Raw genomic sequence first — 15,826 nt, 5'->3', positions numbered from 1 at the left:
AACAGTTTAACCAAAAAGTATAGAAGCCAAGAGATGAAACTCAGATGGGTTTTTTTGACATGGTTGCTGCCGCCATTTTGGACTGAAACACTTATTATGTTTATAATATCTTATTGTTCAACACAGGTCAATTTGGTAGAATATGACAATAGAATAGAAATAATTTAGTTTTACTTTTCTGTGGCACTTTTTAGGCGGACGTTTTACTGGCAGGAGGCAAGGAGGGTGAAAAATGGAGATGTCCCGCGTCGTCAACGCGTCATATCTTTGGGGTGCAACACGTGCAGTAAAATTTGGTTTGCACTCGCCAAAATAGAGCCAATCACGATGCAAGACCGCAGCTCCAGTTACACTGAGCATGTGTCATACTCTATACCCCAAGACCCGCATCTTTCAATAGGCTTTGGCGTCCTGTAGTTGCTTTCAGTCCAAAATGACGGACGCGTGGCTTTGCTGCTGGGCGCTGATGTTGCAATGGAACAAACGATTGACTTTCACTTCTTAGCAATTTACGTTCTTTGGATTAACCCCACTCTGCATGTGTTGTGACTCACTCTAACTCTTAACATCCATTCACTTGAATGAGGGAAAAATTGCCGGACAACATCAAAAATTTCAGACTGAAAGTAATTTTGATGATGTCCTCAGTGAGCTTGACATTTTGAAGTTTGAGTAAAGTTTCTCTGTTGAATGGTGTTGAAACCCCATCCAGAGCCTCGGTCTCTTTTAACCGCTGTGACAGCTGGAGCGCTGCATGGAGGGGAGGTTTCAGTCTGTGAAGGTGGCCTGAGGTACGTGTCCAGCATGAGGAAAAGACATCGTCTAATTGCGGAGCTGGAAATAGCCTGAGATGAGGTGGTGGTGGCGGGCGGGGGGGTAGTTGCTTTGCTTGTGCAGAGGGAAAAGGGATTGCCCCATCCTGTTAAATCAGCACCCTGATCTTTGACCTCACTGTGGCCACTCAGGGTGATGCTACTGAACGTGGATACACACGACCAGAACTAATACATACTAACACATCCACAGGCCGACACTATAGAGACACACATACGATACATCACTGACATCACTGGTAATGATAGCGATGACCCCAATCATCAGAGGGAAAGAAAAGGGGAAACTGAGGACCGTTCCCTCGCCAAGGCTATATTTTATTGCCGGCCTCCATTGTGCCCTCCTGATGACATGGCATTGGAGGATGATCACCTATAATAGAGTCCGGCCGAGGCGCAGATTAAAAGTACAAATCACATTGTAAACGACTGAGTTGAGCTGCACTGTGTAACCTCCATCTTGGTCTCTGCGGGGGTTTAGGCCACGGTGGTTCCGATCTCTAAGACTGACTCAGGGAAGATAAGAGATAACAAAAGATCAAAGGATGTGTGTGTGTGAAGCTACAGTACACCACAGAGAGAGGATATTAAATGAAACCAGGTGTCCTGCCTCCGAACCACCTTGTATTCTCTCCTCTTCTCCAGCGGCATATGGAAGCAGGTCGAGGAGCAGCTCTCATAATTTCCCCACACGCGGGGGGGTGTCTCCTGTGGTAAGGAGCTAAGTGCTGCTCTCTCTTTCGCCCATGCTACACGCAATGTTCCCGCCAGTGAATAAAATGTCACATCCGCTGATGAGCGTCGCCTCACTGATCCATGAAGCTCACCAGACAAAGTCCCGCCAGAGAGGGGGAGATCTTGATATAACATGATGTTCTTGGACTGAGTATAATCTCAGCATGCATCCACCGCTGCTCCCCACTTCTCCCTAGAGCACAGAGGGGAAGGTCATCCATCAAAAGTCACGTATTAGTCATAGAAATGTGAGCAGCGTGGGGTCGGAATAGTGACCCAAAATGGTGGTGAGATGCAGCGGGCGTAGAGGTCGGCCCTTAACAGATGACTCCACATCGACCAAAGGGGAGGATGGGGAGAGGTGGGGGGGCCGTCGGATACTGTGCCAGACCGCTCTCCTCCTCCTCCCAGACCGGGAGATGAGGAAGACTGACAAATGAGTGTACAGCAGCTGGGTAAGCCTCCTGAGAAATCTGGGCTGTCTGCAGGCGTAGCAGGCAGAGTGGGATGATTGGCTCAGGTTTGGCCTCGACTCCCTCTCCGCTGACTATCCTCCGCCGACTCCAGCCACAACACGCAGGTTGTTCAAGGCGACATACGGTTGAGTGCCGTGACTGTTTGCATGGTGACACATTGATGCTGCGCCTCCTTTTCATTTCACATGGCACAGTGACTGTGCATTTAAAGTTCAGACTGTCAGCTTTAATTTAAGCGTAGTCTCAGACAGACTGGTTGCGTTGTTATAATAACTACAGTCATCTAGTTGCTTACTTACCCTACCATTTTTTAACTGTTCAAAATGTACCTTAAAGGGAGATTTGTCAAGTATTTAATACTCTTATCAACATGGGAGTGGGCAAATATGCTTGCTTTATGCAAATGTATGTATATATTTAATATTGAAAATCAATTAACAACACAAAACAATGACAAATATTGCCCAGAAACCCTCACAGGTACTACATTTAGCATAAAAAAAATATACTCAAATCATAACATGGCAAACTGCAGTCCAACAGGCAACAACAGCTGTCAGTGTGTCAGTGTGCTGACTTGACTATGACTTGCCCCAAACTGCATGTGATTGTCATAAAGTGGGCATGTCTGTTAAGGGGAGGCTCGTGGGCACCCATAGAACCCATTTTCATTCACATATCTTGAGGTCAGAGGTCAAGGGACCCCTTTGAAAATGGCCATGCCAGTTTTTCCTCGCCAAAATTTTGTGCAATTTCGGAGTGTTATTTAACCTCCTTTGCAACAAGCTAGTATGACATGGTTGGTACTAATGGATGCAAGTTGCATTAATGGGTTAAATAAATTAGTGGCATTAAAACGAGTTTGCCTTAACGCATTATTATCGCATTAATGACCCTAGTTATAATAACTACAGTCATCTAATTGCCTACTTACCCTACCACATGTGTGATATTAATATTATGATCATTAAAGTATGAAAGGATGCGGAATTGAAAACACAAGAGAATTTTACACCCAAATGTAGGACTTGAGGGTTAATCTGTATCCATCTACAGTAAATACTGCGACTGGAAACAAGAGGGACCGTGTCCAAAAAATGTCTGTAGCTCCTCAATTATCTGATGTAGCTGTAAAAGCTTACATTCACACCATAATCTGTGTCATTTTACATCCAAAGTGCTAAGAGCGCTGAGCCAAAAATGTTAATGTACTGCTGTGCCAACGGAGCTGATGGAGCTCGCTCTTCATACATATGCAAACTCCCCTATCCTACCCAGAATTCCCCCTGCAACCCTCTCCCAACCTGACTGAGGTTTCTAAAAACGGCAGAAAGCTTAACGTCTGTGTCGGCAGACGTCACACTGGAGGAGAGCGACTTTGATGAGACCCGTGCTTTTAGAGGCCTCTTTTGTTAGCGGGGAGCGAATCACGCGTTACAAGATAAATCATCCCGCTAGCAGCCGGCTTAGACTGTGTACAACCAGATAACGTTGCCAAGGAAACCCTCCTGGAGAACCAATGAGCTTTTTTTTTTCCCCCAACCTCCTTGATCTGTGCAAACAATTAATACCTTACCCAGGCAGAAAGGGAGGGAGCCGGGGAAGTGGGAGGATGGCACAAATCCCCAGGTGCTTAGCACAACACCACTCTCTCCCTTCAGCTATGTGAATGAGGACATGAGGTAAAAAAAATAAATTTCACAAATGGATATTGGGCTGCAAGACACTGAGGGATGATGTATGACTCATTGTACATTAATTCAATGAGTACAGCCTTTAGTCCATAAATCTCATCTGCACACGTGCAGTAGCACACATCACTAATGTGGTTTTAATGAATGTTTTGAAGGCACGGCTATAAAAGTGCGGCTGTGATTGTGCAGGTGACATGAACAAACCTAAGAGAACCCCTGTTGTGCAGAGCTGCTGGGGAGCCATTAGGATCCACGAGGGACTTCGACTAGCCACAGATCAATGCTCTGGGGCCCTATCTATTACTGACATCCAATTATAGCAATGGACGTCCGCTTAGCACCGCTACTAAGTGCTTTAGTCTCTTTATTGACTACCTGTCAGCAGCCTGCACACAGTGGAGTTATTGGCTAATAATCGATCTATCCACATGTCAAGATAACCAGCATGTTAAGTGTATAAAGGAGGGCAGCAGTGGTCAGAATAGGATCATGTAGCACCAACATCAGCATGATCTGTCCCTCAGTCATTAACTAGGCATTTCACACCATTCAGCATACTTAATTAGAGAGCTAATTTTGTACAACTTTGATTAGTGCTGGCTTGCAGTGAAGGTAATTACCCACCACATTAAGTAAGGGGGGGAATTGGAAAAAAAGCTACGTAAATGTTGACACAAATGGCCACGATGCGACGGACAATACAGTGCAGCTGGGGAATGGCTGTGAGTCCATAAGGAGCCTACAGCAGTGATTCTCAAAGTGGGGTCTGGGGACCCCCAGGGGTACGTGGCACTCTGTCAGGGGGTCCGCAAAATAATTTGCTATAAATTATAAACTTGTGCTGTATCATTAAAAAGTAGATATCCACAGATGGGGACCATTTGCGCCAAATAAAACAAGCATCATGTGTCCAATACTCCCACCCACGTTAGCTTTGGGCCAATAGAAACTCTGATATGATTGTGACACATCATGTCAATTTGTCATGAATCAGTCAGTTCACTCAGGGTGCAACGACCCGTTCCTCCTGCTGCTTAACTTAACTCATTAGCCTGCTAGCTATCTGGCGAGCATATGGAGAAATATTTGAGTCGGTCTAATTGTCAAGTGACGCTAAGCCCAAACTAGCTAAATTGAGAAAATATGACAACAGTTATATCGAGCGACAGCAACGGGAGACCAAAATGCGTCATGTGTCTTCAGGTGCCAGCGAACGAAACCATAAAGGCGGCCAAGCTAAAAGTGACATCTGATTACAAAGTACCTGGAATATCAGGGCAAAACAAAGTGATGTGAACATGAATCAAATTGAAATGTTTTTTCTGTTTCTCACTATCAATCAGGTCTGAAGTATTTAGGTTGAAAAGTTTTAGAGTACAAGTAGTTCCAATGGCATCTAAGAGTAAAAATGGTAGTAAGCATTATGCTTTATCAGTGTTACGATTATTAAGGGATCCTTTAAAGGGTCACTGGCCCCATACAGTTTGAGAACCCCCGGCCTACAGGATGAGTGTCTTAGCCGTGCTGGTAGGTGAGCCAGGTCACAACCTTTAGCATGTTTATAATAAAGCTGAATGGCGAGCATTGGAGATGGCAGGCGGCTATTGTGCCTGCCCGCTTAATTGATTAATTACAGTCATTAAGCGGTTAGAAAGTCACCTCACCTGGTGTAAGGGGTGGAACTCACTGCCTGATTAAAATTAATCACAGTCAAAAAGCTGCAGGAAGCCGAGTCCCCGGGGATCACGCGCCGCTGGAGAAGAGAGAAATTGAGTTCTATTCACGCTCCACATCAACAAAAGCCGCTACTGCTTCAGTAAACAAACAAATAAACAATCGTGGCTGGCTATTCTTTCTTCATTTCATGGACTTTTATTATTCAAAAATACAGCACAAAAATACACACACAAAAAAAAGAAAAAGAAAAATTGGTTTTCACACAGTGTGCAAACCTCAAAGGAGATCTCCATACAGTATTAGTACGCTGATTTCAAAGCTACGGTTAATATTGTTAGTAGTTATTGTTCTGAGCACATAGTGGGACGGTAACGGGACCGTCTCCCTAAGAGCTCTGTACAGTTTGTCAGCAGGTGAACTAGAATTCTACAGGGGCCCATCCTGACAGCAAACTCCCTTCATGTACAAGATACCTGCTCCCACACACACACACAGACACACACACACACACATACAGAGTAGTGTTTAAGAGGAAGTGACAGATGTAATTTCTTCGTTTTGGCAGGCCCAGGTCTCACTTTCCTTGGTGTTAGAAAATAGGTGCGACATCAGATCTGCCAGGAAGTACAAGGGCCAAGATGTTTCTACAACTGTCACCTCCCCTCACATCCCAGAATTCACACAAACACTTACAGTACACTCACCCACACAATGCCAGAAATCACACTAGGGAGCATTTATACTGTACTGACAACCCACACCGCCCCTCCTCTTCTGTTTTAGATATAGATTCGCCAAGCACAGCACGGCAGAGCATCACATATACATACAAACATCATCTTTATATCATTCAACTGTGTTGTGATTAGATAGGGTTACTTCGACAGGATATTATACATACAGCCCGAACCATTAATGTTATTTTTGTTTTTTAAAAGCACATCAATTTACTTAAATAAAGTTAAAAAAAAACATGAAGTCATGTTTTGGAATACAAAATCAAAGCTTTTAAGACAGGTTTTGTTAAGCTGTGGGGGGATTTGTATGCGGTGTGGGAAATCCTAGACATGACCTGATCGAGGCAACAGGAAACAATCAATAGGCTCACTGTGTACTGATTATTATATTGTTCTAGTGGCTGCGGGCTATGGTGGCCATTCGGGATGACGCTACTGCACATAGCACAGCACACATTGGCGGATGTGCTACGACACAACTCAACTGGGGCAACAAGGCACAATAGAAGTTATTAGAATCCAGCTGTGCAGAGGTGAACTGAGGGTGGGCGTGTAAGGCTACAACAAAGAATAGAATAAGGCGTCGGAGTAAAAAGAAACACTGTTTGCCCACTCCAAGTATTCATACTGGGACAAGATGAGATGTTGGGGCTTCCAAACATGTTTGCAAACAATGGAAGAACGGGCATGGTTTAATGCCGTGTTCACACCAAGAGTGAAGCCAATTTTCGCCTCGCTTTACTCGTGCAAGTACCGCCGGTATCATTTGTTTTCATTCGCACAAGATGCGAATGAAGAGGAGAAGGAGCTTGTCTTCATAGATATCAACATCTTTTCTTTCCGCCATCAACCATGGAAGGAAGAACCACTGTTGCTGCTTTGTACATGTTGTGGAAGTCACAGCTATATCAGAAAACGTCGTGTCTGGGTTCATAACATCACCCGGCGGCGAGCTTTTATTCACATACAGTGCCATTGCACTGACTGTATCTAGCAAGCCACACGTCGATATGAACTCAAAATAAACAGATTGTGCTGTGATTTAATTGTAATTGCCGATTTGTAAAAGGTCTGACCGCAAGACGACAAACAAACAACTTTAAAATGCTTGTTTTCTGAATGGAGTTCGGATCCATCGGTGCCAGGCTATGCTGCTGCTCCATCAACACTCACGAAAAAGTCATTTAGGCATAAATACCGCAGCGACGTTGTTGTTGTTTGTTTACAATATTTTTTCCTCCATTTCTGATTCAATGAGGAGGAGAATCTCAACGCTGATAGGCTTTTGCGACACATCGTCACACAAATTTCTTAACGATTGCGAAATGACGCGACGTACGTAAAAAAGAATTTGCTTCGCTCTTGGTCTGAACACAGCATAAGAGTAGAATAACCCACAAACAATGACTGACCTACACGAACATTTATATTATCCAGCACTGAGAGACTGCACAATGGACTCAAACCAAAGTGGTTGTAAAGTGGATGCAGAGCAGTACAATTCAGCATTCTTATTCAGTATTTTCTCATTTGTTCCTCTTTGTGGGCACTTTCTTCATGGAGACAGGCTTCACATCCTTCATTAAAAAGTCCAATTAACGCTACAGAAGCCATGAAAGGTTTTACACTGACCGCAGAGAGAAGGTTAATCAAGATATTGGCTCCTTGTAATGCGACTGCAATACCGAGGATTACATATGCCCCATATATTTGAGAGGGGGTGACCGATACTGCAGATGATAAATTAAGACTTGGTGCCTTTGTACTGCTAATATGGTGTATGTGTGTTGGGGAGGTCTACATGCTCTAGTGGTCACAGAGGTTAGGGGCCTGTTGACAGTCAAACACAATCAAAGCCGATTGCTCAGTGAACCTCGCTGTCCAGACGCCCCCCCCCTTATTTCCCTATATGCTACCTCCTCTAAGATCTCTGGAGGAGAAGTATTGTTTTTTAAGCTCGGTCAAGAAGCAATAATCCACCCAATCACAAGATGTGGTGGCCTGAACCTCCCCCTCACCATCAGCCAATCCTGTCCACTTCAGCCCCCTCACCCAGACCCAGACTGGACAATTCAAACAACAGAAAAACGGCTGACCTAAATAGACAATTTTCAACTAAACTGAAGGATTAATTCAAATCTGTGAATTTTCTTCTAACAAGTCTGTCTTTCGATTTTTCCAAAGGTCAGAAAGTCTCGTTTAACAATAAATTTATGGAATTAAAAATGTCAGAAACTAGTAGAGACTGGGTTGCCTGACAAATCACTGTTATGTAGGCATTAAAAGATGATAAATGGACTACACATTTTCCACACTCCCATTCACAAACATACACTTATATTCACACACACATACAGCTGTAATTTTATACATAGATGCATGCATACAGCTGTATAGCTGGCCAATTAGGGGCCTGGATCTGTTTTGAACATACAGTATCTCTACAGCAAGGGCCATCTATATAAAAAAAAACATGCATTCACTTATGTACAATATAATTTGTATATTGACCATTCTGCTTTATATCCACACCAATTCATTTTTCAGTGAGAAAGTCCAGGAAGTAAAATTCATAAAAGTTTTTTTTTTGTATTTGTATTTGATAAAAAGTTAATGTGCTCTGTTGTGATTCCAGTACAACTCTCTTCTCAGCACCACAGCAGAGCCAGGTCTTCATAAGAGGAGGATACTCCCATTTGTAAATAACGAAGAGCTATAAGTCAGGCCAGTGAGCCCGTCCAAGCTCTTGCTCCATCTTCATTGGCTTGTGTCCTACTTCATTCCACCGTTCCCTCCCCCTCGGTGCAAGGCCCCCTTCTCGAGAAGAGGGCGGGCTAGACGATTGAGCCGTCCCTGTTCTGGGCAGGGATCATGACGGGGATGGCCCCCATGCGGCTGAGGTTGGGGCCGGCCATCCTGACGGCGTTGGGCGGAGGCAGAGGGGCGTGGCTAGGAGGCCTATCGAAGTCCTCTGTTGAGGGGATCTTGTCGTACTGGGGCTTCAGGCCGTACTCGTGCAGGTTGGAGGGCGACATGGAGCCCAGGGAGGAGCGCTGGCTGCCCACGGTGAAGCTGCGCGCCGTTGATACGCGACTCTTAGGAGGCGGCACGTCCTCTCTGAGAGGAAACACAGACAGCAGCACATTTAGACAACATGATAAGACTCACTTTTATTAGCTCATCCCTACCATACACTAGGAGACTTTGAAAAGACTTTGAAATGACTGAAGTCTGACACCCTCTCACATCTAAAGACAATGTGTCTTAAGCCACAGAGTTTTTAGTCACAGATTAATATTTTCATGGGAGCGCGCCGCAACTCCAGCAAAACTCTCGTGCTTTTATTCCGACATTGGAAATATGTCTGTGACTGTGAAATCGCTTGAGAAGTTATTTGGTGTAAAGGTCAGCAATATCTGAGTATCAAGTCAGAGATTTACAAGGTGGAAATGATTTTAGGTGCTATAAACCAGAATGAAGTGTGATGACACACAGGTATAAACGTCTGTAATGTCTGGCACTGTGAGGAAAACAATGAATACTAAAGAAGTCTGCATGAGTCATTTCAAGAGCAAAACATGATTTGACTCGATAAGGAGGGGCAAATAATTAGAGTTGACCCGTTGATTGGTAGGGGCAGCGTCGGCACTGCTCAGCCACACTGACTGTGTAATAGCCTGTAGAGATTGAGCTGAGCAACCAAGTTCAGCTATGCCCTCTACTCCCTCTGCCACCACATTAACAACTAATAAGCAGCAATAATCCAGTGAAATGCTCAATCAAACGGAGCCTGAGGGGGCTTCAGTCTGTTTAGTCTATAGCTTCATGCTGTAGTGTTTCAGCGAGACAGGACCAGTGGTCTAATCCTCTTTGTCCTACAGCGAGAGTGTCACATTGTGGTCTTAGACAGATTCAGTCCGCAGCAGAGTGATAGTAAGCCCAGGGGTTGTACAGAGCCCGTGGGCTGCATGGAGAGTTGGATGGCGAGGGAGGGGGGGTTAGGATAGGTGGCTCTGGAGGGGGAGGGGAGGGCAGCCGGAATCAGACATGACACAGGATCCACAGAGCAAACAAAGCTTTCAAACTGATTACCACAGCTGTTTATTTGAGGAGGGGTAAAAAAAAGAAAAACGCTGATGGAGAAAAAACATTTTCATGGTTGTTGGAGACGTGTTGTTGTCAGTGCATGTGTGTCTGAGTGATGACCACAGGTCATACTACATGGGGAGTTGAGAATATTAATCATATGTAATTAGGGCTGTAATTCTATTAAAATATTTCTTCGTGATTAATAGCAATTTAATCGCACATTTTTGTATCTGTTCAAATGTACCTTAAAGGGAGATTTGTCAAGTATTTAATAAGCTTATCAACATGGGAGTGGGCACATATGCTTGCTTTATGCAAATATATGTATTTATTTATTATTGGAAATCAATTAACAACCACAGAATTTGCATTAACGCGTTAACTTAAACAGCCCTATACTGTATGTAACCTATGGCATTTTTTATGCTTACATTTAAGTATTAGTATTATACAACCCATTATATAGCAAAGACTACACAGTGATACAAAATATTCTTCCATCAAATGGGAGCTTTGTGTAGCTGTGAGCCAAGTGTCATTGATGTGTTTAGTGAATGTACCTGATCTCATTGCAGATTTCCTTCTCGTACTTCTTCCTGTGGCGGGCACGGCAACAGCAGAAGAGGATGATGGCGATGATGAGGAGGATCAGGAGCACAGCAATTATGGCTCCTGCGATGATGCCTGCCGTGTTGGGAGCTGGATAACGCAAGGAAGAAAAAGGGTTGGAAGGTTTAGTAAATGTCTTTTGGGTAGCAAGGCAAGTTTATTTTCATAGCACAATTCATACACATCAGAAATTCAAAGTGCTTTAACAGGTGCGCAGAAAAAACAATGAGTAGCAATGACAATAACATATAACCAAGGGTCTGCATCCAACAAAAACCTCAAATATACTGCTGGATTATTATCTAAGGCAAAGTTGTGCTTTGACCATGGCTGTGAGTGCTCATGACTCATAAGTGAGTGGCTGTTTTTTTAGCGCCTAGCACCCTTTTTTTCATATTTTCTTATCTCATTGAAAAAAAAAGAACATGCAAATTAACATGCAAATTCACTTTAGCATTCCTGTTCCTCTATGTCGGCAACATCATGCTCCAGCACTTGTTTGTTTGTTGTTTGAGTGTGTGGTTCCACGGCTTCTACTACTCAAGATGCTGACACTGCCTGAATACTTTACAGTAGCTAGCCAAGTGGCAATGTTCTAACATGGTCCTCTTCACAATGCTATGTTTAGCTGTGATAAATTGGCAGACTTTTACTGCAGTCACCATCATCTTATATTGGTGAGGAAATATTGAACACAAGCTTTGGCTGTATGTGTGCTAGCAGCACTGATAAATGTACATTTTTGTTGTTGCACTGGAAAATGAATTTTTCACAAATGTACAATAACTTTGTGGATCCCAGATGCTCATCTCTTGATGGTATAAGGTAAAATGTGTACTAATTAAGCCTGAACTTAGGTTCTACACTTAGTAAAGGTAGCACATAGGTAGATTTCTAATCACGCTAACGGCATGGATGGCAATGACGTTCGGCCTGTCGACTTTAGTCCAGACTTTAACTACAACGATTAGTCAATTAATTAATGGACATAAAATTCATCAGCAACTATTTTGATAACTGAGTAATGGTCCAAGTAATTTTTCAAGCAAAAATGCAAAACATTTGATGGTTCAAGCTTCTCAAATGTGAGAATTTGCTGGTTTCTTAAAGTTATAATGAATTGAATGTCTTTAGGTTTTTGACTGTACTTTGGTCCATAACCAAACACCTGCAAGCTAAAGACATTCCCACCAGCCTCAGCTGCCCTTTGTGTTTTCAAGTAGCAAATACTAGCATGCTAAACTAAGGTAGTTTACATAGTAAACATTGCACCTGCTAAAGCATGCTGACGTTTCATGCTGAGCATTTAGCTCGAAGTGCAGCTTTGCCTATGTACAGCTTCGCAGAGCAGTTAGCATGGCTGTAGACTCTTAGTCTTGTTCTCAATATTACCTCATGATTATACCATTGTTAATGTGTATATTTTGGTCACATGAATACATAACTGTACTCTTGAAGGTACAAATGGCAGGGGTGAAAGAAAGAGTTCCATATTATACCTGTATGGGGTACTGCAAACTGTACTCCAAAAGTACAATTCTGCTGGACCTTTTTTTTTTTAGTGCAGCAAATACATTATCCAGCTGACCACCAGACAACAGAGCAACAGGTTTAAATGTGAAACAGGCTGAATGCAGGTTAGTGCATCAAGGTGAAGTTAGTTGGGCACTCACCAGGTTTCACGCTGATATACAGTATACATTCCTCAGTGCCAACACGGTTGGTGGCAGTGCAGCGGTAGGTGCCAGATGCGCTGGCAGATGCGTTCTTCACGTTAATGGTGCCTCCCACTGGATCTGTAGTGAGGGCAAAGCACACATCAATGAAGAGATGACAGTGTTAAACAGAAAGAGGAGCTGTGTGTGGGATTTTGAAATCTGATTTCTATTTGTTTTGGGAATGCTTGTGAGAGGGTCTCTTACCGAGCACAGCAGAGCTGGGCAGCAGCTGGCTGTCGCTGGTCTTGAACCAGCTGTATTGCAGAGGAGTGGTGCCCTCGTTCGATATGCACCTCAGCACAATGTCTTTGCCTTCCTGTGTGGGGCCTTCGGCGTAGCACCTGGGCTTGGATGGCTTCACTGTGGAGAGAAAAGGAAGTGATTGAGAGCGGTGAAAAACAACAGGCACAACCAGGTGGCCACCTGGCATTAGCTTGGAACAACACAGTCCTGCTGTCTACCACCCAGTTATTATTCAATCTTTCATGCTGTGGGTAAGTTGTGTGTCTGTGTATTGTGTATTCCTAAAGTTCATTTCCTCTCTTGCTCAAAGCAGCAGTCATCATCGTAATGAGAGCGGTAATCAGAGTAATTGATACAGCTGCTGTCATTACAGGAGCTGTCACTCAGGATAACCGCAAGGAGGAAAGGAACCGCGTGCTATCCGACGCACAAACACACGTAGCGTTCTGGGTTAAGGATGAAGGTAAAGCTTTTTGTCTTAAAGCTGAACGTGTGCAAACACTCCTCGGTCAGTCAGAGTGCTGGCAGGAGATGAGACGGGGGATTCAAAAACAAACAGAGCTTCAAATTAAAAGCAGACCCACTCCAATGAAACCCAGACAGCCAGTCGAGGGGCGGGGGGGAGGGAATGGAGGGGGGAGAGAAAAAGAGAAAGGGACTATGAGGGGTAACGTTTCTGAGGCTATATTCCAATTCTGTGCTGTGTGTTCACTGACAGAGAGCTGACATCATGGTGTGGCAATAATGGGTTCTGTAACAACAAAACCCTGGCGTGGGGCTCTCCAGATCTGAACCAGGTGTCGGGCGGGAGGGGGAAGCTTAGCAGGCATAACCGTAAGGATTAACAGTAGACTGACAGTACTGAGTGCTCCTACTAATCTAATAAACACACAGGGGGTCAGAGCGGAGGGGGCAAAACAGAGAGCAAAAATGAAGCGAGCGCTGACGGACAGATGGCAGAATGATGGGGGCCAGGGCTGCGCGGCTCCTAACTCACAGGCCTGCCCTTTGCTGCCGTCGTGTTGCACCTACACACACGTTCACGCAGCACACAGTAAATGTCAGCGAGCTATGACATTTTGAATGCGTCTTTTAAAAGGTGAAAGTCAACTCGACGCGTCCGAGGGCTGTAACACACAGCTCCTCTTATTAGGACTGCTGTCCGATGAGCAGATTTATTTGTTTGAAAGATGAGGTCAGAGAGGAAGGTGACAGAGGCTGGAGGAGCACGGGGAGATAAAGGGCAGGGCGATACAGCTAGCCTGGCTCTGTAAAACGAACAATGAATACAGATTTATGAGCGCAAGGCTATCTTGGGGACGAGATAAGTAGAAAGGGATTGCCAGATTGTGGTATTCATTTCAGTCAGGCGGCGCACAACTTCAAGGAGTGACCACTGATAGTTGAATGATAAAGTGAAAGATAAGTGAGTAGTGGGCACTAAAGCCAGGCAGAGAGAATTAAAGAGACTGGCTGTTGAGCCTTAACAGTGATCCTGGATGCGATGAGGATTGCCTGGATTTCAGAACCTGACCCTGTCAGATGGTTTGTTTTACAGAACCATCTGAGATCTCTGTCATTGGAACTGTTTGGGAAAGGGGAGGCACTTTCATAAAATACTTGGCAGGTGACTGGATGAATCACCTGTCAATCAAACTAACGAAAGCAAAACTAACTCTAAGTGAAAATATCGCTGTACTTTACATGTTCAGTGCCGTTCTTTCCTCTTCTTTCAATGAAGAAATACTCTCCAGTTCTGATTTAACTGATGCTATTGCAGCATCTACGCTAACCTCTTCAGGAGCCGCCATTGTTGTTTAGAACCAACAATCGCCTCTCCGTGTCGTCTCACGCTATGGTCTCACACACCTAAGCCACGCCCGTAACTGCAGTAGCTCCTCACAGGACGCTGATTGGTCTGTTGTCTGGCGAGCCGGACACAAACGCATTACTTGGGAGTCTGCCGAGATGGATTTTCGTGTGACATTTGATCCCAGGTTTCTCGTGATCTTGTGACATCACGAGAATCCAGCTGCCGTGCGAGGTTATGGACTCCAGGCAGGCAGAGCTAGATGATTGGCTGTTGAGAGTGTAGGTGGAGTCTAGTCAGAAACAGCTGTGAGAGTTGCTGACATGTAGTGCTGGAGTGCAGGTTGGTACTCTCCTCCTGTTAACTTCAATGTCCCGTTGCGACCAGAGGAGAATAAACAACGAGGGATGCTACCTACTGTACACTACCTGGACACCATGTACACTGCAGGGGTCAGCATGTGTGCCTACCCGCATATGGCCGCGTATGTGACATGTGTGTGCCATAGCAACACCCGGTGTATAAACTGAGGTGCGTTTATGTCTGTGCACACACGTGCATGTAAGTCTCCCCTGTTCTCGGGACCATCCACCTTGTGACAAGATCGACCTGAAGGTAAAATGCAGAGCAGGCAAGATGTCCTCCCCTCTCCTTGTCAATGTTTCTTTGCTAAGAACACCCCTGCCCCTGGGGGTCAATAGCTAGCAGCCTGTCAGCTCCTGTAGCCTCCAGCTATCTCTCTCTCTCATGCACACTATAACTAAACACATCTGCATAACGATAATGAAAGTTGGATTTGCATTTTAGTCACTCAGCAGACCACAGCAAGATCAAATTGTGAGTTTGAATATTTCTGCATCCTGAGCTCCCTAAACGGTCTTGGAATTATATCACTGTAAAGCTGAGACTCTTGTGGATCCAATGAGACCTAATTTATTAATGTGTGATGATGTTAGTCCCCATAGGAGCCATTTCATTGTAGTGAGACCATTTTTTTTAAAAACTTGACCTCACTTTATAAAATGACCTGTGGTGACCTCTAGGATAATCACAGCCTCATGAAACTTTATAACAACAAACTAAAGACCTAGGGCATTCAGAGGATGGATGGCTTGTCTAGGTAGATTGACAATAAGGGGGTTTCTGAGCAGTTTACAGAACAGAAGTGCTCGCCATCCAATCGCAGAAAAATGCATTCTTGCAGA

General features: G+C 44.4%; 1 protein-coding gene across 1 annotated transcript in view; it reads right to left on the bottom strand.

Moving 5' to 3' along the window:
- Positions 1 to 5,587: 5,587 nt before the first annotated feature.
- The window catches only part of cxadr (CXADR Ig-like cell adhesion molecule), a 44,197-nt gene continuing 33,958 nt past the window's right edge, over positions 5,588 to 15,826 (bottom strand). The window contains exons 4-7 of the mRNA XM_037748394.1: positions 12,773 to 12,928; positions 12,524 to 12,646; positions 10,802 to 10,940; positions 5,588 to 9,269 (exon numbers count right to left, since the gene is read on the bottom strand). Coding sequence (XP_037604322.1) covers positions 8,987 to 9,269; positions 10,802 to 10,940; positions 12,524 to 12,646; positions 12,773 to 12,928 — 701 coding nt within the window. The 3' untranslated portion in view covers positions 5,588 to 8,986. The remainder of the gene's footprint in view (positions 9,270 to 10,801; positions 10,941 to 12,523; positions 12,647 to 12,772; positions 12,929 to 15,826) is intronic.

This window comes from Sebastes umbrosus, chromosome 17, assembly GCF_015220745.1.
Source record: "Sebastes umbrosus isolate fSebUmb1 chromosome 17, fSebUmb1.pri, whole genome shotgun sequence".
In the NCBI taxonomy this organism is placed as follows: Eukaryota; Metazoa; Chordata; class Actinopteri; order Perciformes; family Sebastidae; genus Sebastes; species Sebastes umbrosus.
The sequence above is the reverse complement of the archived record's forward strand: the minus strand, read 5'-3'. Positions and strand labels throughout refer to the sequence as shown.